The 24736-nt window shown below is 42.1% G+C and overlaps 1 protein-coding gene across 1 annotated transcript in view; it reads left to right on the top strand.

Moving 5' to 3' along the window:
* LOC309554096 (tropomodulin-2-like) overlaps positions 1-24736 on the top strand; it is a 190038-nt gene that overhangs the window by 154220 nt on the left and 11082 nt on the right. The window contains exons 4-9 of the mRNA XM_082255637.1: positions 6286-6408; positions 9981-10055; positions 11164-11294; positions 16496-16603; positions 22121-22264; positions 22345-22489. Coding sequence (XP_082111763.1) covers positions 6286-6408; positions 9981-10055; positions 11164-11294; positions 16496-16603; positions 22121-22264; positions 22345-22489 — 726 coding nt within the window. The remainder of the gene's footprint in view (positions 1-6285; positions 6409-9980; positions 10056-11163; positions 11295-16495; positions 16604-22120; positions 22265-22344; positions 22490-24736) is intronic.

Here is a 24736-nt window from a genome sequence, read left to right as displayed (position 1 = left end):
CTCACATCGGAACGTTTGTTTTTTTACTTACCTGAGGCAAATAGCTGGCCAAGACGGTACCCCTTGAAGGCAGCTTCGGTCGGCCTAATAGCAGGTTCCTCCCTAGCTGTGTCCTTGGAAAAAGGAGCTTTCAGGTCGCCAAATATACCAGGTAGTGCGGTTTGCCTTGTGGTGAAGGTCCCTCATACCTGAAGTCCTGCTGGTCTCTGCAGGAAGTCTCCTCCATTCACTTCGCTGGGCGGAAGGATTTCAAATTTCCTGCCGAGTGGTGAGCCCCAAGCCTCACTATGGAGACAGGAAGTTCCGGCGGAAGGGGCGGAGCGGCTGACTCCCAGAAGAAACCCAGCGTGGAGGAGACGCCGGATCGGAGCGAACTCGGTACTACCATGGCTGACTCTCCGACTCCGAGAGGGCGGAAGCCCCAGAAAGAGACACAAGCAGCCGCTGTCTTTTATGTGACAGGTATGCCATGCCATGCTTTTTCCTGTATATTGCCGTAGTGGTAGGCAAGAAGATTATGTCGTTTCATGGTGTCCTCTCTTCTTGTCTTTTCATGTGTTGTCACGGGTACGCCACCAGCACAGGAAGCCCCTGCCAGACCCCTATCCTCAACTAAAAATGTGGGGAATGCAGGGTTAGGTTGTCTAAATCTTACACAAAGCCCTTATGCCAGACCTGCATTAATAAATTGGTAGGGCAGGACCTAATGAAAGATTTGCTTAAATCTATGAGGGAGGAAATGGTAGCTACAATACAGTCCTTTAAGGCTACAGCAGCTATCCCTCTAGTCCCAGCAGTGGAAGGAGCAGATAATGCGTCCTCCCAAGACGGTGGGTGGTCAAGGGGACCCCCATCCCTCTGGGAAGATTCTCTATCCATTCCCTCAACTCAAGTTAGGGAACAAGAGGATCCAGAAGAAGGTTCTAGTTATTTAAGAGACCCTTCTAGTTCAGAGGAGGACTCAGAAAATAACAGTGAAGGGGAAAAAGTTAAAAATCTTTTTTCCTTGGAATATATGCAGGGTCTTCTTAAAGTGGTATATGACACTGAAGAAATTCCTATCCCGGCAAAGAAGTCTTCTTGCAAAGACAAAGTGTACAAGGGCTTGGGAAAAGCCCAGTACAGAACCATTCCCATTCACCAGTCATTAAAAGACATAATACACCAGGAATGGAAAGTGCCTACACGTGCCTTTTCCAGACCAAAAAACTGGAAAAGAAGGTTTCCCTTTGAGCCTCAAGAATTGGAAGTATTCACAAAAAATCCTAAACTTGATGCTCCCCTGGCACAGTTATCAAAAGGAACAGATTTATCCTTTGAAAATGCCGGGCATATTACAGATCCCATGGATCGCAGGATTGAATCCGCATTAAGTAAAGCCTGGGATGCTAATGCATACAATACAACTATAGCCTTAGCTGATACCTGTATGGCCAGGAATACAGACTTTTGGCTTAAGGAACTGTTAAAACGTGTCCGCAGTATGGCAGGATCACAAGATTTGATAGATTCCTTAAACATGATTAGTAAAGCTGCGTCCTATTTAGCAGACGCAGCTGTGGAGTCATTAACAGCATCGGCTAAAACAGCAGCATTAGTAAATTCTGCTAGAAGGGCGCTTTGGGTCAAAGCTTGGGAAGGTGATACAAACTCTAAAGTAAGACTTTGTGCCCTGCCCTTTGAAGGTTCATTACTGTTCGGTTCAGGACTTGATGATACCTTGTCCAGATCTGCAGAAAAGGGGAAAAAGTTCCCCACCAAGAGAAAGGACAAATCAGGAGGATATTCCTTCCGAAACTTCCAAGGCAAGAATCAAAAAAGACCATTTAAGGCCAGGAAGAAGGGCCCAGGAAAAGGAAAACAAGGGAACAATTTGTTGTTCCTTAAAACTGGGCCTAAACCTAAAGAATCTAACTGACGTCAGCGTCAGTGTAGGGGGCAGACTGACCCATTTTGCTTCCCAATGGGAAAACATCTCTGCCAGTCCCTACTTTCTGCATCGGGAAGGGTACCAATTGGAGTTGGTCTCGCAACTGGTACCAAATTTAACTATGACCTGTCCCTTAAAAATAGAACAGAAGTACATGGTCACAAAAAATCTGTACCAAAATGTCTATATGACAATGTTGGGTATAATAAATGCTTACCTACATGTTCCAAGGTACGGGGAACATCAAGCATTTCTCGGATTCACCATAGTTACAGAAGAGGGGGCTGCACATGGACAGCCCAGAGCTTCTCCTTTTTGCTTGGCAGCAAATCCAGGGATCTTTATAAAAATTTGGGTCAAGGTAGTAGGTCTTCCGTACCTACTAGGCCAAAGTTTGGTCCCATGTCTGGACGATATGTGGATGTGGATAAAACCAGCAGATCTACTGGGAATCAGTTACCATCTCATTCATTCCACAAGGAGCATGGCAACTTCCTGGGCCAAAAAAGCCGGAGCATCCTGGGAACAGATCCGCCATGCTGCCACTTGGTCCAGTCAAGATACCTTCCTAAAACACTATCGTGTGGAAGTACTGTCGCAACAAGACCTTGCCTTTGGCAGAAAGGTTTTACAGGCAGTGGTCCCACCCTAAGGTAGGCCAGTATGGATTCCTTTATTATCCTCCCAAATGTAGGCCGTCCTGGAAGGATGAAAGGAGAAAACTTACCGTTAGTTCACCGGTAACGGCTTTTCTCTTCAATCCTTCCAGGACGGCCGGCCTACTTCCCGCCCTATGTGGTGGTGAGTTCTAGAAGAATATGTACATATAAAGGTATATGTATTTATATGTAGCTGTTTGATTAACTATATTCCTTAAAGTTCGGTTGGAAACTACTTTCCTATTACTGGAGCTAAGGATGGGTGGGACCCTTTTAAACAGCTGCAAATTAGTTGTGTTTCCTGTGAGGCGGAGCCACAATCTCCCAAATGTAGGCCGTCCTGGAAGGATTGAAGAGAAAAGCCGTTACCGGTGAACTAACGGTAAGTTATTTGTACTATGGCACTTTAATACTGCACAGATTTATGTATTATAGCACCTTAATATTGCATAGATATATGTTCTTTTATTTTTACATATTATCACGGAATGCACCTTATTAGCGCTGTACCGTTGTTTTGGATTATTGAATTGTTTTGTGGTGGTAAAAGTTGGTATAGCAGCTTATTTTAGCACCTTTAGTTGATTGCATACAGCCAATTGTTTGCGCCGATATATTCACTTTTGCACTGTGATGTATATTTACCCTTAGTATATTAACCCCTATGGGTCTCATCTAAAGCCTGCTGTCAGCTGATTCTGGGTCACAGTAGAGCACAAGTAACCGCACTCCTGTGACCTTCAAGAAAAGTATGGCCAAAAAAGCTCTGATCATATTCCTCTATCAAAGCCTAATTTCCCTGAAGCTATTTTAGCTTTGGAAAATACTGTTGCTGCCTGATACTTTACATGCTTTGGTGATTCCGCTACTGAGATTTCTGCGCTTGAAGTGCCGGGTCTGAAGACCTGCTATGGCAATAATGTTGAAAGACTTCTCTTCTAATACTTCTAAATTTTTTAGTATATTTATATTTTTGACAGAAACATATATTAAAAAACAGGCTAAGGGGCAGGGGTGCCTGGCCTTCAGACCAACAAAGCTACAGGTGCAAAAGTCTGTAAATAAAAAGAAAAAAAGGCACCTGCTCAGATTGGTCTTTGTCCGAGGAGTGAAGAAAAACTTTCCCCTTTTCTCTTGTGTTTGGGTATTCGAATCACATGTTCAGTCACATGACCAGGATACAAAGAAAAAGGGGGAGATTTTAATTTCCTGGCCTGTGGCCAATCAGAGAAGTCTGTATATTCTGCAGCTTTACTTCTCTGGGAACTAAGCTGTAGTGCTTAGATCACAGGACACACGTTACCAGCAGCCTAAAGCTGAACTCCAGGGAAAAGAAAGACCCTCCCTTCCTCCCCTCTAAATGCTCATTTATGCCTAAGATACCAGCTATAAAGACTTTTACTTACCTAACCCCTTGCTTCCCTTGGCTGCCAGTGCCCCCCTCTTCTCTCTGATACTCCAGCTTGTGGGCGGTCACTCCGCATGCTCACATACAATTCCCGGGCTTTTGGCCTTGCATTGTACCTAATGAGGTCAGAGTGCCTGCAACTGCCAAAGTGCTGGGGTTGGTCTCATAATGTGGAGGAAACCTGCAGTAGTTAGGCAAGTAAAAGTAATTTACGAGGAAAAGCCCAACTGTGGGGGAGAATTTTTCTGTTCTCAGGAGTTCCATTTTAATTTATTTTGTATAAATATGTGTCTAAAGAAAATTTACCATAGTCGTGTGTTTTTGTATATATTTTTATTCAGTAGTGATCTAATATTTTTACAGACATAAGTATATTTGTTATAGTCATTATTGGTATATGACTATATCTAACTAGCTAAAAAATTAGTATGACATTTTATCAATATTGTGCATAGCAAGGGGGGGCATATGGCAAAGTAGAGGTGCACAAATCAGCCATTGCTCGCCTGTTTCTGAAAGGTTGAACTGCTATTATGCTGACTTAAAGCTTTAATATTTCCTGAGTGGATGATCCACGCGGCATATAGAGGTTTTTTAGCTTTTTGGCAAGCTGCCATTATTGGAAGGTGCCAGGTTTAAGAGGTTAAGGAAAGCCAAGACCACCAGATCTCGGAGGCCTGGTTTAATGAAGACCTCTTTCAACAGTGAGAAGTGACATCATTTCGACTCATTGAGATAAGTTAATGGTTGAATTGCTACATGAAAGTCTGTTTATCTGGTTTCCAAGATCTTTCTTATGTTAAACTGGAAAATTTGAATACGCATTTAAAAATACGCTGGACAGCTGGGACTTAGCCATAAACGCCTGTAGCTCTCTGGCAGATAAAAAGGTGTTGGTTCACCTACGAAAGAATTTCCCTTAGTCCACCAGTGTCTTAATATTGCCCTGATTAGGGAGGATGCAACAGGAGCACCTGAAACGTGCTAAAGATAGCGGGAACAGCCCACATTTTTGTGTACATGGGAAGAAAGATTCTACTATTGCAGTATCTCTAAGACATATTAGAATACAGGGACTGTCTTAGCGCTCTACTCTACCTTTAACTAAAGCATCACCTTTGCGAAAACTTACCTTTTAACAGATGGGGCAGAAATGATAACCCTTAAGTTGATCATGAATGGTTGATGCAGTCAATAATGAGTTTATTAATTCGTTTTTCAGTAGGGAGAACCTGTTGCTGGGGTGCACATTCGGTTGGGACACCAAAAAGAGTCTCTGATCCATTTCTGTAGTATTACAATTCATTCTACATTTTATTGGGAACCATACATTTTTGGGCCAATAGTTTAGCCTTAATAGTTTGTAGGCCTAGTTTAAACATAAAGGGAAACCTGTAAACATAGAAATATGGGATATGTTAGCATTGAATTATTTTTAAAGATGCAAGCTCTGGGACTTTTATCTTGGCTTTACTACTTGGAACCAATATCCTGCCACTGAACATGGAACTCCTGGCCTGCATGCCAGTTCCAGATCAGGACTCAATAAGTAGGAAAGCACAGGTTTTGTATCCACACACACTTCTATAACTGATTTATTTTACCATCAATCTCTCCTGATAGGAACAATCAATCTAAAGATTGACAACCCATTCAGTTGATATGTCACACACAGGAAAGTGTTTTTTTTTATAGTTTTAGATCATAACCTACAATCGTAAGTCTTCGATTGCATCTATGTTTCCACCAAGCAATCTCATAATCTGATCATTTTAAATACGATAGTTTTAGTATCATGAACTAAGTAACTCAGCTACGACGATTGATGCAAAACAACTGATAATTTTCCACCCTAGCTGATCGAATCCAGTCAAAATTAAGTCTAAATCAGGAAGTTATGGCTATTTAATTTTTTTTTAAATTCCATCGTTTGGTGGATATTGTGCTACTGTGTATACTGTCAATAAATATGCTCCAGCTGTAATAATAATAAAAGTAAATTATGGGAAATTCTTGGTATATTCTTTGTATCATTGCAAAACACATTCTTTTCACAAAAGCAATTAATTTGGTTGAATATCCACAAAGACATTGATATTGTCCAGCTGCATTTCTTATTTTATAAAGTGTACAATAACAACTACAGCTGGACATTATGAATGCGTATGCATAGTTCATGGAAAACTTTATTGAAAATGGACTTGGTTTTTAATATGTTCTAAAGTCTAATGACGATAATACATTTCTTCTGTGAACCTGGCTCTCTCTCTTGTTTTGCATTCACACAGGTAAAGTGTTTGTTCCCAAGCATATGCCAATGGATCGCCAGCCAGAGGACAGGGTGACCTTGGAGCCAGAACTGGAAGAAGCTCTCGCCAGTGCCACAGACACTGAGCTCAGCGACCTCGCTAGTAAGCTTAATTTACTGTACCAACCTGTCTAAAGCAGAGCTGCTTGTGTTGCCTCTAAGCAACCAATCACATTCTCTCTTCATTTTGCCAGGCTAGAAAATAAAAGGGAGTGTCTGATTGATTTCTCATGGAGCAAAACAAGTAGTTTTAATTTCGGATACTTAACCTCCCTGGCGGTATGATTCTTTTGGATTTTAGGTGCTGAAAGCGGTACCATTATTTTGCATGTAATTCTTGTGAATGAGCAGCCCAAACCAACTGTATACATTTATTATATATATTATATATATATGTATGTATACATATATTATGTATACATATATTTTATATATATATATATATATATATATATATATATATATATATATATATATATATACGTGTATATATATATATATATATATATATAATGTATACAGTTGGTTTGGGCTGCTCATTCACAAGAATTACGTATATATATATATATACATATATATAAATACATACATTTACATAAAAAGTACAGTAAAACTGCAGGAAAGGGCACTGGGGGGCAATGTAATGTGAGTTTGTTTTATTTTGAATGGTATCAGTGTGTTTGGTGTGTTTTACATTTGAATTTGCCGCCGGTTCCACTCCCCGGCGGAAGTCACGTCGCCGGAGACGGAAGCCGGGGCTCGCAGACGATCGGGAGGAAGCTCCGCCGCCGCATACCGCCTGCATTCTTCGCTGGATCCCGGTGACAAGGTAAGTAAAACCTCTACCAGGATCCAGCGATCTTCCTAGCGGTACCCCGAGTGTGGCTCGGGGTTACCGCTTTTGGCTCTAAAATCTAACCCCGAGTCACACTCGGGAATACCGCTAGGAAGGTTAAAAATGTGTCTAGATTTTAAACCTCCTGTTGTAAAAACTTTAACATTTTTGTTTTAATTTGCCAAACTAATACCGTAGTTATAGAAAACAACTGGAATAGTATTGAATAATTTTATTAGTAACGTCACACACCATTTTAAGTGATTTGTAAACATTACATTTTTTTTTTTTAACAAACATGTTATACTTACTTGCTCTGTGCACAGCCCCGATCTTCCTCCTCCTCCTCCTCTCGGGTTCCCTGCCGGCTCTCTTGGTTCCTCTTGTTTCTGCCTCCATAGCAAGCCACTTGCTATAGGGGCACTCATGCAAGCTCGACCCAGAGCTGTACTGTGTGTGTCAATTGACACATACAGTGCAGTTCAGCTCTGCCAACCTCCTCACAGGCTGTGATTGACAGCAGCAGAAGCCAATGGCTCCCGCTGCTGCATCAGAGTACTTTGAGGGAGAAGAGAGAGAGAGAACCAGCGCTGCAGCTCTCAGGCACAGAGCTGAATCTAGATTGGGCTTCGGTAAGTATTTGGGGGAAGCTGGTAACAGAAGGTTTTTTTAATGCATAGAATGCATTAAGGTAAAAAACCTTCTGCCTTTAGAATCACTTTAATACATTTACAAGGAGATTTACAGTAGCTCACTGGTCCTCTGCACCACAGCTTGAATAGCTTTGCAATTTTTGACAGAGAAGCCGTGAATGATTGGGGGAATTTCTCTTTACTTCCTCTTCCAGAAATACAACTGAGGGGCTGCTTCACACCAGACGCTGCACTGCAGCACAGCAGCTAGTTTGTAGTGTGATCCGACTGAGCTCAGTGCAGTGATAAAGCGATGAGCTTGGCGGATTGCACTATTTCCTTTTTTTTTAAAACAAACTTTGTTGAGATATCACACAGACGTTCAATTGCTGGCCGCACGGTGTGAGGCAGTGTATTGTCTCACACTGCTCTGTGCTGAAAAAAGTACTCCATGCAGTCCTTTTTTTCAGCACATCTTGCCCATTGCAGTGGTGTGAACCGGGCACATAGAAGATAAGGCATCTTTGGATTAACCCCGACTTACTTTGTGACTGTGGGGACCAATACAAATAGAGGGGTATGGGTATAAGTGCCCCCTTCACATCAAAGTCCCTCCCATCACATAGGAAACCCCCATTATAATAGAGTAAGCCCCATTTACATCAGAGTCCCTCCATTACACCAGAGCCCCCTCACATTAGAATCCCCATCACACCAGTGCCCACCTTATGATTAGCATCTTTCCATCACATTAGTGTCCCCCCTTCATCAGAGTTCCCCCTTCACATCAGTGTCACCCCATTACATTGGGAGACCCTCATTACATCAGAGTATACCCCCCATTCACATCACAGTTTCTCCATTACATCAGTGCCCCCCCCCCCCCCCACATTAGAATCTCCATGACACCAGTGTCTCCACCTTCAAACTAGAGTTCTTCCATGACATCCGTGTCCCCCTAATCAAATTAGAGTCCCCCCATGATATTATAGTCCCTCCATTACATTATAGTTCCCCCATGACATCAGGGTCCCCCTTTCACATTGGATTCCCCCCCCCCCCTCCAAACTCATCAAGGTCCCTACAACACATTAGATTCTTTCAATCAGAGTGTATTCAGAGTCCTGCCATAACATTAGAGCCCCCCATCACATCAGAGTGAGCCTCCATCACATCAGAGTCAGTGCTCTTAACAGTCTTCAGCCCTTCCTTCACAAGTAGAGTCCTACCTTCAAATCTTCACCTTAGCTGCAGCATCATGGCAGGGGGCATAAGATAGAATAGATCTATATTTTAGCAGGACTTCCATCTTCTTCCGAATCACTACCCTGGATAAACACCATCTGTTTCCATGCTGTGGGCGGGCTGGCTGCCAGCACCAAAGCAACAAGTGCCGCCTGCATTCTGGTCCACCCTCCTGCACTGTAGGAACGAATGATGCAGTATGGTGGATAGGAGCAGGGCACTGTGCAGCCATGTCAACTCAGCATCTCCAAGACTGTACACTTCCCCCTCACCCCTCCAGATCCTGATACCGATATCTCTGTTCCGGGGGGACAGGCCACCCCAGCCCACCCCAGTGTCCCCCTAAATCTAGCCCTGATGTGCACACTTTGCCAGTATTATTACATTCAAAGCAGGACATAAATAGAATGAAATGTATTTTACATTTTGACCTCACAGGACCAACACATTTGGTTTTAACATTGGATTTAGATTTACAGTAAGTGGCAGGTAGTTACTCAAAACATGCTCTAGTCTAGAAAAGGAAGCAGAAATAAATGAATAAAACATTTTAAATTATTGTGTGCCAAATTTATCAAGCCAAATCGACATAATATACATGAATATTATTATTATTATTATTATACAGGATTTATATTGCACTAAAAATACAATATAAATTGTTATTGTTTACAATATAAAGGGAGACAGTACACTTACAATACAATTTAGATCAAGAGGGTTAGGGGGGCCCTGCTCATGAGAGCTTGCAATCTAAAAGGGAAGGGCAAGTAGTACAAAAGGTAATAACTGTGTGGGGATAAGATGATGAAGAAGAAAAGTTCAGTTGTTAGGCAAAGAGACAGGAAAGGCTTTTCTGAAGAGATTTGTTATTTCAGAAGCTTTTTAATACTGACCACAACCATCTGTACCAACAAAACCTATATTGCTAACCCTTGTCTTCATTTTTTTTTTTTTTTTTAGCCGTTCTTGGAGTGCAGCATTTTGCAAGCAGAACAGAGAGTAATGAAGATGGACAAGATGGAGTAGATCTTAGAAGTAAATTTGTTTATTAAGTTATTTAATTTTAACTGTACAGATAATTGAATTTATTGTCTGCATTTGATATCGGGATAGTACAGGGGCTGATTTTGCTACATGGTCTGAATGTAAGGCAGTCCATACATTATGCAATTTTCTTTTCTTCAACCATGGGTTAAAGGAAAGAAATTAGCTTGACCCCCCCCCCCCCCTACCAACACAGTCAGTGGTGATGGTGAAATCCCTCCTGTGGAGCTATTATATTCTGACAGCAAAAAGTTTTCCAGCAGTCAGAATATCATTATCACTGCTGGCAGCTATAGCCACCGGCAATGATTGAGGGGGGAAAAAAAAACAAGACGACAGGGTAGTTGTACTGAAGTCAATTGACTTTTACTAAGCAATGGTCGCTCCTGACAGAGGCTTAGGGTGCTTAGTGCATTCACCCACCTCTGATTATATACTGCTAAGAAAATGTAATCCACAAGAACAGAAATGAAAGAGAATAGCACGTCTTATGCATAAGAATATATGCAAATTTCAAATTTAAACTTTTTCCTAAAAATGTGTCATTCACATAAGATTTGTTTAGAAAAATTGGTAATTTTTTTTTACTTTTTATGAAAGATCTGTGAAGCATTAATAAATAACCCCTTTGGGGTTGATTTACTAAAGGCAAATAAGATGTTCACTTTGCAAAAGAAGTTGCTTTGTGCAAGGGAATTTTCCCTAGATCATAGTGAATGGGGGTAAAATTTACTTTGCAAAGAATACCCAATCTCGTGCAAGAATTTCTGCTTGCTTATGATTGGATGATGGAAGTCAGAAGAGCTTTACCTCCATTCAATAAACTCTGGGGAAAATTCCCTTGCAAAGGAAACCATCCATTTGCCTGTAGTAGATCAACTTTTGGGTTCAGGCCAGAAATTCATGTCATGCTTCGATATGAACCAGCAGTTTTCTCAGAGATTTGTAAATCTAACCCATTTGGTTATTACTTATCCTTAGTGTTCATGCACACAAATTTCTGCTAATTCTTAGTAGCTGTGTTTGTTGCATCAACTCAATATTGATAGTTGTCATAGGCATATTCATCTAAACTTATTATAATGGCCTTCAATTTCAGATGTTGTCAAAGCTGAAAAGGTAAAACCGGCATTTGATGACCCGCCAAACCCAACAAACGTAGAAGAGAGTTTGCAGAGGATAAAGGCCAACGATCCGTTCCTTCTTGATGTGAACCTAAATAACATTAAGGTAAATCTCAGCAAAGTGAAATACCTCAAATATCTCATCTATATATTTTTTTTAAAATCAGGAAAATGTTTTACTGTTTAAAACCCTTAATATAACAATACAATATAATATATTACAGTCACAGTACATTGGCAATCCTCTCTTTTTTTTTTTTTTGGGTTGCATTTGTGGGCAATCGAAGTTATACAAATATTGGTATCTATATACGGCCAGACCATTACATATATATCAGAAATTATACTATTGTAGTTCAACCCAACCAATAATCCGCAAGAAGTGCAGCTATTGTTATGCAACTGTTAAAGACATATCTTAATTTTCTATGGTTTATTCGGGCATACCAACAATCTTTGAAGTACCAGTTCCCGTGGACTAAGTCCAGGGGTATCCAACCATAGGCCCCACAGCTTTTCAAATTTACCCTGACAGCCACGTCTTGTGTAGATATGACGTTCTAAAAGTAGTGCATTTCCCATGGCTGACACCCATGATTTATGTGTGGGGGGGATCAGCGAATTTCCACATTACTAGAATTAACCTCCGGACATGGAAAATGGCTCTTCCGACAGCTGTCCTGGGGTGCTCCTCCTCTATAACACCTTCTAGAATGTTCAGTAGACAACATTTAGGGTCTATTGGAATTTTTACTTTAAATACCATGTTTTAGTGTATTTATGATTTGGCTCCAGTACAGGTGGAGTTTGGGACACCTCCATAGCAGACGGATCAAGTCCCCCATGGTCTCATTTGCACCTAGGACAGTGTGGCTCCATACCATATCCCATCTTGCTTAGCTTCAGGGGAGTATAGTGAGCACGTAAAAGAATATACAGCTGTGACAACTTCTGAGCTGCATTTAAAGAGCAAGTACCCACCGCCTGAAATGCTTCTTCACATTGCTCAGTTGATATTAGCCCCAAATCCTTCTCCCACCCTGAAGTCGCTTTACTAGGATGGGCTTTATGAAATTCCGATATTAACATATTGTAACATTGGGATATAAAGCCTTGTCTGTCAGTTGTATAAGATTAAATATGGGAGTAGGAGACAGCCGCCATCCCTGCATTTTCCCCTGTGCCCTGACTGCATGTTTTAATTGCAAGTAGTAAAACTGCATATGATCGGGTAGCGAGTATTCAGCCTGCAGGGACGCAAAAGGTATCAGGACCCCATCTCGAAAGATCTGGGACATCCATATTATCCCATAACTCTTCCATCAAATGCCATGCACCAATTTCGCTATCTCTGGATAATTGTTATTGTTCCAGATCGGTCTGTACTTCGTATACCCGGTAGCATGCTGTAAGTATTTGGCCTTATTCCAGATTTTTTGAATGAGGCTGTATGTCGGCAGGATTTTGTTTGGTTTGGTAAGACTAAGGGCTTCAAGGCCTTGAGAGATGGAGTCTCTCTTGATATAGGTAAGTATAATGCGTGTCGTAGAGGGCATAGGATCTATAGCTTTTTTCACCATTGCAAAGTTGGGGCCAATTGAGTGTTGCAGTTGAGACGCTACATAGTATAGCCAGGGGTTAGGGAGGGCAAGACCCCCCCCCCCCCCATCCTTAGGCTTTTTCAGTTGTTCCAGTTTAATTCTTGGTGTACGTTTCCCCCATAACAAGGTTCTAAATATAGAGTTTACTATTCTGAATGTTTTGAAAGGTATAACAGTCAGGGAACTATGCAAGGGATAGAGAAGCTGGGGCATTAGTATCATCTTGAAAAGATTCGCCCTACCTGTGACTGACAGTGGCAATTTATTCCAAATTTTTATTTTTTTTACGAAAAAGCGGAGTAATGTTTAATGCGCCATATTCTAAGGGGGAGGATGTCACGTATATCCCCAGGTATTTAAATTTGTCAGTAATTGGAATGGGACATGTGGGGGCTACTAATTGCGTAGGGTCTCCATCCAGAAGGAGCAACGCCGATTTGGTCTAATTGATCTTCAGACCAGAATATTGGTCGAAATCAAGAATAAGGCTCATAATAGTCTGCAGGGATAAATTAGTGTCTCCCAGTAGCAGCAACATGTCATCTGCATATAGCATCATTTTTTCCTGGATTTCGCCATATCGGAACCCCGCCATTAGGAGGTTAGCTCTTATGAGGGCAGCTAGTGGCTCGATGGCGAGTGCGAATAGTAATGGGGACAGGGGACAGCCCTGCCTAGTTTCCCTAAGGAGAGGAAATGAAGAAGAAATCCCATCCAGAATACATTTCATCTATATTTAAAAATAGGTGGGAAACTCTACATATACTATTACCATGAAAATACATTATATGTGTTTTGGTTGATGGCAAATCCTTGGTTATGTTTGGTCAGTTTGCAAACCGCATTGAACCTCATTTAATTTTACAATATGGAATACATAAAAAAAAAAAAAATTGGTAACTCTTTCCTATCAGCTAGAAAACAGCATTGAAGTCCATTTTAGCCATTGACCTCCGCTTTATACGATCCCTTTAACCTGACGCTTAGCCAAAGGTCGGCTTGTAAAGAAAAGGGTTTTCCAGATGGGCCCATTCTATATTTAAAATATTTAAAAAATAATTGGCTGGAGTTCCACTTTAACCTCTTCATGACCAGGGGGCAGTTAACCCTTCTTGATGCAATAAATAAGTGTTTGTATATTTCAGAAAGAGATGCAGGTTTAAAATTACTGTGGGAAAATCAGTCCCTTTTTGATTTATCACAGCTATTATCAGAGAAAGATTTTCATGACAAAGCGGTGTTTAATAAATAATGAATTGATAGATGATCACTGTCCAGTGACATCTGTTAGTGTAGCCTTCCGTTTGTCTTTATCAGTTATATGTACATGTTGGTACAAATGTATCAATGATCTAAACCAGTGTTTCTCAACCCTTTTTCAGTCAAGCCACCCTTTAAAAGTATGCACAATCTCGAGGCACCCCATTCTAAAAGGAAAGTAAAGGAAACGAATAGTTTTACACAATGCAGTGGCATTAACACACCTAGGACACTCAACATTCGAGATGATTTATTTTATACACCTTTGCACACTGGTTCTGACTAGTATTCCAGTGTTTCTTCTTTCCCTCAGTTTCCCTCCCTCATTCAGCTAATGTGACCCCAGTGCAAAAGGAGAAGGGCAGACAAGGACATCCTCAGGTGCTTAATTTCTTCCTTATCAATTTATGACATCATCATTTGTTAGAATTCCAACAGCTGGATCACATGGTGTCCAAGGTTGTAATGCTGCACAAATTAAAGCCTGTGGCTTTGTGTAACTAAAAAAAAAAAAAAATGCAGGTGAGGTCCACCTTCCAGCATGATGACAATTTTTGGGCAATTTGAGGCAATTTTATGCATTTTGTCAAGGCACCCCGAAAAGCCCAGAAGGCACCCATCATCATTTATTATAATTCCAACAGCTAGATCACATGCTGTCCAAGGTTGTAATGCTGCACAAATTAAAACCTGTGTCTTTGTGCAACAAAAAAATGCAGGTGAGGTCCACCTTCCAGTATGCTGGCAATTTTTGGGCATTTTTTTAGGCAATTATTTGCATTTTGCCAAGGCACCCCTGGAGAGCAACGAAGGCACCCTGGTTGAGAAAGGCTGATCTAAACTGCCTTTAAATACAGATGAATACATAATTAGTCACTGCTTAAAGCCTACACATAGATTTATCTTGTTCAGCCCACAGACTTAATGAGAAACATTTAATAGGTTCTTATATCCACCCTCAACAGCACAGATAAAGCATTCTCCCCTGCCAGCTACTGTATTCTGACACTTGGCACCCATGGCTATCAGAATACCCAAACAGTGACTGCATCTGTTTGGATGCATTCAAAGGGGTTGATTTACTAAAACTGCAAAATCTGGCAAAACTCTGCATAGAAACCATTCGTCTTCCAGGTTTATTTTTATCAAAGCTTAATTGCACAAGCTGAAGGTGGAAGCTGATTGGGTACCAATGTGCTCTGCCACTAGTGGCAAAGCTAGACATTCTTTCACCCAGGGCAAAGACTCAGTTCAGTTTTTCAAGAAATAAACTAGCAAGATCTAAGTAACAGTTGTGAAAACTTAGAAAAATATGAAGCAAATGTCACTGTAAAAATATAAACATATCCTACCTTAAAAGTGAACAGTGTCAGTCAGCAGCGCAGTGGACGGTGTCAGTAGGGCAGAGGTTGGGGTCAGCAGGGCAGTAGATGGTGTCAGTAATGTAATTCAGAAGAGCAGTGGATCTGTCAGTAGACCAGTGGACTTTGTCACTAAGGCAGAGGATGTAGTAGTAGTGTCAGTAGTTTTTTACTTAAATGTATTTTTCATATATAGAATTTTTATTTCTTTATTATTTTTTACAATATTATTTTTTAATATTTTTAAAAACATTTTAGGAGCCCTCTTGGAGGCTTTGGTGAAATATCAGGTGTCTAAACAGACCCCGGGTTTCGATCACTCAATGTGTTCATTCAGAAAAGGAAGGGGCTGGTACATATGACATATTTACTCGCCCCTACCCCCTCTCTCTGTCCTGAATAGATCCCCTGCAGTAGCTGGAGGAAGAGGAGAGGAGGGAAGCCAGCAGTGCTGCTGGGGGGACCAGGAGAGCACACAGGGGACAGACAGCAGAAGAAGAAGGGGCATGGATAGGAGGGGCAGCGGGGGCATCATTTACTTGTACCAATCTGCTGTATTGTCCTCCTGCAGCCGCTGAATGCTGTCAAAAGGGAGAAGAAACAGGCTTCCTGCTGCTGCAGGAGGATTGGTACCAGCGGCAGCGCCAAGGATCGTCCATTGACAGACTTAGCAGCAATGCTTCTTTACCCTTGGGGTTATGTGCCATCTACAGGAGTAGACTAGGCAGTGAAAAAGATTTACTGACACGCCTATAGGGGCTGTCCTTCTTGGCATAACCCCCCCCCCCCCCCCACACACACACACACATTAGCTTTGGTGTCCAGAGTTGGGAAGAATTTAACAAACTTTAATATGTTTTTTTTTTTACAAAAACTATAGTTCAGTTATCTATTGGGCACCCATTGGTCTGCCCATATGTCTGATTTGTATGGATTCTGTCACAGATTTGTTCATATGCTTGCTTGTTGAATTACCTGGATATTAAAATATTTTTTAAAGGTTGCATCCATTTATCATGTTAGCCATATAACCTACTGTTAAAAGGCTGCTGTATGCTGATAATCATATTTTTTATGCAATTTAGAACATTCCAATACCAACACTAAAAGAATTTGCAAAATCTTTGGAGTCGAATACCCATGTGAAGTCTTTCAGCCTTGCAGCAACAAGAAGCAATGATCCAGTAGCTATAGTAAGTCATTACATACAGTATATTAAAACAGAATTATTTCATTGAAGTGTATCTAAACACAAGACCAAATTGTATATATTGCAGCTTAACAGTCTTTATATGTGGTGGCTGCATTCGTTTCCCTTTTTCGGTGTTTTTTCTTTTTCTTCGATTTTTACCTGGTGATCCTGCCAGCAACATGCTGTCTGTCCTGGCATTATGGCTCTCACTCATCATACTGTGGGCCAATAAAGATTGGCTGTTTTTGAGGAATACACATTTTTGCACATGAAATTCTGGCACGTTGCATGTCAAATAAATAAATAAATGAAATGTTGCAACTATAGTTTATTTGGTGTCATCATTTTCTTTCCACACTACTTCACACTCCTATTGCAGGAAATATTGAGGAACTCATTTTCTATACTAAAATTTGTGAGACTTTTTTGAACTACACTGCTCAAACAAATAAAAGGAACACTTTTTAATCAGAGTATAACATCAAGTCAATTAAACTCCTGGGATATTGATCTGGTCAGTTAAGTAGCAGAAGGGGTTGTTAATCAATTTCAGCTGCTTTTCTGTTAATGAAATTACCAGGTGCACTAGATAGGCAACAATGAGATCATCTCCAAAACAGGAATGGTTTTACAGGTGGAGGCCACTGAGATTTTTTTTCCCTACTCCTCTTTTCTGACTGTTTTTCACTAGTCTTGCATTTGAATAGGGTCAATGTCACTACTGGTAGTATGAGGCAATACCGGGACCCTATAGAGTTTGCACAGGCAGTCCAACTCCTCCAGGATGGCACATCAACACGTGCCATTGCCAGAAGGTTTGCTGTGTCTCCCAGCACAGTCCAAGAGCATGGAGGAGATTCCAGGAGAGAGGCAATTACTCTAGGAGAGCTGGACAGGGCCGTAGAAGGTACTTAACCAATCAGCAGGACTGGTATCTGCTCCTTTGTGCAAGGAGAAACAGGATGAGCACTGCCAGAGCCCTACAAAATGACCTCCAGCAGGCTACTGGTGTGAATGTTTCTGACCAAACAATCAGAAACAGACTTCATGAGGGTGGCCAACGTCCTCTAGTAAACCCTGTGCTCACTACCTGGCACCGCGGAGCTTGATTGGCATTTGCCATTAAACACCAGAATCAGGAGATCCGCCACTGGCACCCTGTGTTTTTCACAGATGAGAACAGGTTCACCCTGAGCACATGTCACAAACATGAAAAGGTCTGGAAAAGCCATGGAGAATGTTATGCTGCCTGTAACATCATTCAGCATGACTGGTTTGGTGGTGGGTCAGTGATGGTCTGGGGAGGCATATCATGGAGGGACGCACAGACCTCTACAGGCTAGACAATGGCACCCTGACTGCCATTAGATATCGGGATGAAATCCTTGGACCCATTGTCAGACCCTACGCTGGTGTAGTGGGTCCAGGGTTCTTCCTGGTGTACAACAATACCCGGCCTCTTGTGGCGAGAGTATGCAACCAGTTCCTGGAGGATGAAGAAATTGATACCATTGAATGGCCCCCACACTCGCCTGACCTAAATTCAATAGAACACCTCTGGGACATTATGTTTCGGTGAATCCGACGCCGCCAGGTTGCACCTCAGTCTGTTCTGGAGCTCAGTGATACCCTGGTCCAGATCTGGGAGGAAATACCCCAGGACACCATCCATCGTCTCATTAGGAGCATGCCTCGACATTGTCAGGCATGCATACAAGTACATGGGAGGGCCATACAAACTACTGAGTACCATTTTGAGTTGCTGCAATGAAGCGTCAGCAAATTGGACTAGTCTGCTGCATCATTTTTTCACTTTGATTTTCGGGGTGTCTTTGAATTCAGTCCTCTGTGGATTGATAATTTTAATTTCCATCAAACGATGTGGCATTCTTTCGTTCCTAACACATTACCCAATCCATATCAGTATAGATATCCAGCATGATATTTTTCCCCATTGCGATCTGATGTGTTTTCAAAGTTTTCCTTTAATTTTTTTGAGCAGTATATTATTTGGCGCATCAAAAAAAAAATACAGGTTTTCTTGCACCACATACTTGGCTTACCTACAATAGTTGCATTAGGGCTATGCCCACACTGCATGGCTCAACTGCCCGTTTTTGTCTAGGGGATTGGACAAAGCTTATACTCACCCAATTTTCCTATCCACCTGCAAACGTCTCTCCCCCACAATCCAACGGTAGACTGTTTTTGGTGTGCTCACATCCAGAGCAGGTCTATGGGCATGGTGATGTCAGGAACAGTCCACCACACAAGACTGTTAGACTGTAGGGGGGGCAGAAGCCACAGGCACCTGTCTTGTGCAGGAAGGATCAGAGGATTAGGTAAGTACATATCTGTTCTCCAATCCCCTAGATCAGGGATTCCCAAACTACAGCTCTGTAGCTGTTGCAGAACTACACATCCCATGAGGCATTGTAAAACCCAGACATTCACATACATGACTAGGCATGATGGGAATTGTAGTTCCTGAACAACTGCAGGGCCGTAGTTTGGGAATCCCTGCCCTAGATAAAAATGAGCAATTAACCCGTGTAGTGCGGGCACAAGCCCACTGCATGTAAAAACTTTTTTTTTTTTTTTGCCCCGAGTTCAGCTTTAGGTATATTATAGTGGAAATCAAGGCTCCCTTCTTCATCTGTAGCAATCCTTACCTATAATCAGTGTTACCTACTTTTTTAGATTACTGCTGTATAGCCAACATTCTTATTACAGTATATAAGACAGTTCAGGCAGTAATTGTTGGGTAACAGTTGCTATTGACTTTAGTGGTGGTACCACGATAAATAGCATTGGTGTTATGACAGGTAGGCTAAAAGAGCTGTAACCATGTCATGGTTATGTGACTTCACTGGAAGAAGTTTATGTTCATGGTACACAGTTTACAAAAAAATCCCCCTGTAACATCACTACACACAGTTGGGATCCCCCTAACTCCTTCACTACACACAGTTGGGACCACCCCTCCCGCAAGATTGTATTTCAGCTACTGCCTCCTATGCTGTCTGCAGCTTAGCTGTTTAAAATCTGGTTCAAGACAGCCCAAACCTAGAGACTAGCATTTTTTAGACTTGAAAAGGACATATTGCAGGAGAAACATCTTATTTATGTCAATAGGACACCTGCTCTCTGTGAGGAAGCAGTGGTCCCTTTGCAGAGGTCTAACGTGTGCCCTGCTGGGCTATAGGTTTAGCTCATTAGATAGCTGTGCCTCTTTGCTAATAACCATATCACACATACACATACACACACAGGTTGAACTGGATGGATAAGTGTCTTTATTCATCCTTACCTATTATGGAAGTATGTAACCATCCATCGGAGCCCAGATAGAGCAGTCACTTTCTTTCCCACTCCTTCGCCTCACACTCATACATCACATTCTGTTAAAATGATTATCATATAGGATTTATATAGCGCCAACAAGTTTGCCCCGTGCTTTTAAACCTTAGGGCAGACAGTACAGTTACAATACAATTCAATACAGGAGGAATCAGAGGCTTGCAATCTAAAAGGGAGGGACAGGTGATATAAAAGGTAATAACTGTGGGGGAGGAGCTGATGAAGAAAATGAAAGTACAGTTGTTAGGTGGGGGCAAGATAGGCTTCTCTGAAGAGAAGTTTTCAGGGATTGCCTAGACAGAGTAGGAGATATTCGGACATATTGGGGTAGGAAATTCTAAAGGATAGAAGCTGCTCAGGAAAAGTCCTGGAGGCAACGATGGGAGGAGGTGACGAGGGAGCTAGAGAGCAGGAGATCTTTGGAGGAACGGAGAGGATGATTTGGTTGGTATTTTGGGTCTAGATTAGTGATGTAGCTAGGGGCAGAGTTGTAGACGGCTTTGTAAGTTATTGTTAGTATTTAGAATTTAATTTGTTGGGTGAGTGGAAGCCAATTGAGGGATTGGCAGAGAGGGGTAGCAGACGCAGAGCAGTTTGTAAGGTGGATGAGTCTTGAAGCAGCATTCATGATGGACTGAATAGGGGATAGCCTATTTAAAGGTCAGCCAATGAGGAGAGAGTTAAAGTAGTCGATGCAAGGAACAACCAGGGAATGAATCAGGAGCTTTGTGATTTCATTGGTTAGGAAGGGACCTATTTTGGAGATGTTGCAGAGGCTGAAGCGGCAGGCCTTGGAAAGTGATTGGGTGTGGGGCTGAAAGGAGAGTTCAGAGTCCAGGATAACACTTAGCAACTTGGCATACGGGGATGGGTGGATAGTCGCGCCATCGCTCTTGACAGAGAAGTTAGGGGAAGAGGCACATGGGGGAGGAAATATTATGAGCTCAGTTTTGGACAAGTTGAGTTTGAGGAATAAATGTGTGCAGTTTGAACTTTGATTGTCTGTCTTGGCTCATTAAGACTGGGAGGCTGCAGTAGCTGAACAGTGCCAAGGTGCAGACTGCTGCCAATGTAGAAAGAACAGAGAATCCTTTCCTCTTGGATGGACTGGTATCCTATACATCAATCGATAATAGCCCTGTATGAAATATTGAGTAAAGCAGCACAGAACAGAATATCACACTCTGATAGCTTAGGAAGGACGGTGCGTATTTACCTGTTTGCTGGGGATTCGGTGCTAAATGAGCATCCAATGAATCCCCTGGCAGCCTGCCATTTTTTTTAAACTTTCAGAATGTGTTGGCCTTTTTATTTGCTTTACATTATTCTAAATAACCAAAATGATAGAACCATAAAAAAGTGACGGCAAAAAAAAGACCCAGTAGCCTATTGGGTCTGCCCGTTCATTTTTTTTTTTTGGTAACTTTTCGTCTGAGTATAGATCAATGTTTCTCCTAAGCATGTTGCTGGCTTTGGGGCCCTTAACGCTGAGCCTCAAGTTTACTTTGACTTTAAACAGTTAGTTTGAGCCAAGCTGGCCAAAACAAACTATTTCCTTGACTATCTGATACACCCGTTGCGAGCGATGTATAAATTGTATGTAACATCAGCTGCATACATTATACAAGGCTGTGTTTTGGCAGCTGGATGGGGGCTTCCGTTGTGTTGCCACAAAAAATTGGGTAGGGCTGAGCTCACAGGAAGTCTTGTATGTTATGAATGATTACAAGACTTTCTTTGGCTGAGGTGGAGAGGTGACCGGATGATGTCACAATCTCCATCTCAGCCAATCAGAGGAAGCCTTGTATTCATTCATAAAAATACAATGAAAGGTTGTGCATTTCTCAGCCCAACTCAATTTTGGGAACAGATCGGAAATATCCATTTTACTTTCTTATGTAAATCCCCATTAAAGGTTTTCAAAAAGAAGCTGTCTGCATTGCCCATAGAATCGGATGTAATTTCTTAGGTCAGCTAAGGTAATGTGCATTCAATTCTGTAAGTTGTAATGGTTACCTTTTTACTTTTACTCCCTTTTCTAAATAACATATCGTACTGTGGAAACTGAAATTTAGGTGGGTTTTGTGCACATTCAGTATAATGAAGAGGTATATGTATTTTTGCCTGAATAGGACTTAACAGCACTGTCATTATAAAGGCTTTTGCAGATATGCTGAAAGTGAATAAAACACTGAGAAGCCTGAATGTGGAAACCAACTTTATCACGGGAAGTGGAATCCTGGCTCTTGTGGAAGCCCTGAAAGAGCATAAGACCTTAACAGAGATCAAAATTGCCAATCAGGTAAATGTATTATCATTTATTTAGTACGGCAGTATGGGAGCGGACTCAGCTGTGGCTCACATCCATTTCCCTGTGTGCAGAGACAGCAGCTGGGGACTGCCGTGGAGATGGAAATTGCTCAGATGCTTGAAGAGAACTCGGCAATTCTGAAATTTGGATATCAATTTACACAGCAAGGTCCAAGGACCAGAGCAGCAGCCGCCATTACAAAGAATAATGACTTAGGTAAGTCTCTGATGTGATATAATTACAGCTACAGACCACTGAACAGTATAGCTGTGCATTACACCAGATATCAAATTCTGTTCTGCTAAGATCAACAGAAGTCAGGCATCAGGTCTAGGGAATTCTAGTCTTGCTGCAGACTATGGTACATTGCTCATGTCTATCATATTGCACCGTCTAACAAATACAATGTATATGTACAGTATCTCTCAAAAGTTAGTACACCCCTCACATTTTTGTAAATATTTTATTCTATCTTTTCATGTGACAACACTGAAGAAATGACACTTTGCTACAATGTAAAGTAATGAGTGTACAGCTTGTATAACAGTGTAAATTTGCTGTCCCCTCAAAATAACTCAACACACAGCCATTAATGTCTAAACTGCTGGCAACAAAAGTGAGTACACCCCTAAGTGAAAATGTCCAAATTGGACCAAAAGTGTGAATATTTCGTGTGGCCACCATTATTTCCCATCACTGCCTTAACCCTCTTGGGCATGGAGTTCACCAGAGCTTCACAGGCGGCCACTAGAGTCCTCTTCCACTCCTCAATGAGGACATCACGGAGCTGGTGATGTTAGAGACCTTGCGCTCCTCCACCTTTGAGGATGCCCCACAGATGCTCAATAGGGTTTAGGTCTGGAGACATGCTTGGCCAGTTCATCACATTTACCCTCAGCTTCTGTAGCAAGGCAGAGCTCGTCTTGGAGGTGTGTTTGGGGTCGTTATCATGTTGGAATATTGCCCTGTCTCGGAAGGGAGGGAATCATGCTTTGCTTCAGTATGTCAGAGTACTTGTTGGCATTCATGGTTCCCTCAATGAACTGTAGCTCCCCAGTGCCGGCAGCACTCATGCAGCCCCAGACCATGACACTCCCACTACCATGCTTGACTGTAGGCAAGATACACTTGTCTTTGTTCTCCTCACCTGATTGCCGCCACACACGCTTGACACCATCTGACCCAAATAAGTTTATCTTGGTCTCATCAAACCACAGGACATGGTTCCAGTAATCCATATCCTAAGGCTGCCCAAACATGTTCAACTTTTGTTGTACAATTTTCTGTTAGATTTACCACAAACCACATAATATGAGGTCAAAGCTAAGCAACACTTTCACTTGTATCTAATTAGGCAGGCCTTTGTACTACATAGTTGAAGGTAAATTTCAAGAAAATTGTATCGTATATGGCCAACCTTAGTCTGCTTGTCTTCAGCAAACTGTTTGCAGCCTTTCTTGTGCATCATCTTTAGAAGAGGCTTCCTTCAAGGATGACAGCCATGCTGACCAATTTGAAGCACTGTGCGGCGTATGGTCTGAGCACGGACAGGCTGACCCCCCACCCCTTCAACCTCTTCAGCAATGGTGGCAGCACTCATACGTCTATTTCCCAAAGACAATCTCTGGATATGACGTTGAGCACGTGCACTCAACTTCTTTGGTCGGTCATGGCTAGGCCTTTTCTGAGTGGAACTTGTCCTGTCAAACTGCTGTATGGTCTTGGCCACAAGCTGCAGCTCAGTTTCAGGGTCTTGGCAATCTTCTTATAACCTAGGCCAGGGGTGTCAAACTCAATTTCCTCTTGGGCTGCATCGGCATTATGGTCGTCCTCAAAGGGCCAGCTGGCTGGCCCTCCCTTATATCAGAGTGCACCCCCTTACCTTGTGCTGCTTCCATGAAGAAGCTGGGGGCGGAGCTGGAAAATAGAAAGTGCAGGGTCTGGAGGAGGATCAACGGAGGGCTATAGTCAGCTGACGGAGTCTTCTAAATGCTAAGATCAAGGGAGGCAGAGAGAGGTCCTGCGGCTGCACAGAGAAGCACAGGATCTAGCGGGGGAGTTCTGTCCTCCTCTTTGCTGCCAAGTGCTGAGACAAGGAGCTGGCTGAAATGAGGGGGGCTGCTGCAGCTGCAGGAAATATGCAAGGGCCACATGAAATGGCCTGGCAGGCCATATTCTGCCTTGTATTTGACACATGTGACCTAGGCCACCTTTATGTAGAGCAACAATTCTTTTTTTTTTCAGATTCTTACAGAGTTCTTTGCCATGAGGTGCCATATTGATTTCCCACTGAAAAGTATGAGAGAATGAGAGTGAAAACACCAAATTTAACACACCTGCTCCCCATTAACACTAACGAGTCACATGACACCGGGGAGGGAAAAGAGCTAATTGGGCGCCGATTTGGACATTGTCTTTTGGGGGTGTATTTACTTTTGTTGCCAGTTGTTTAGACATTAATGT

This window comes from Pelophylax lessonae (genome assembly GCF_965119305.1).
Source record: "Pelophylax lessonae genome assembly, chromosome: 4".
NCBI classification, from domain to species: domain Eukaryota; kingdom Metazoa; phylum Chordata; class Amphibia; order Anura; family Ranidae; genus Pelophylax; species Pelophylax lessonae.
This window is presented reverse-complemented; position numbering and strand designations above follow the sequence as displayed.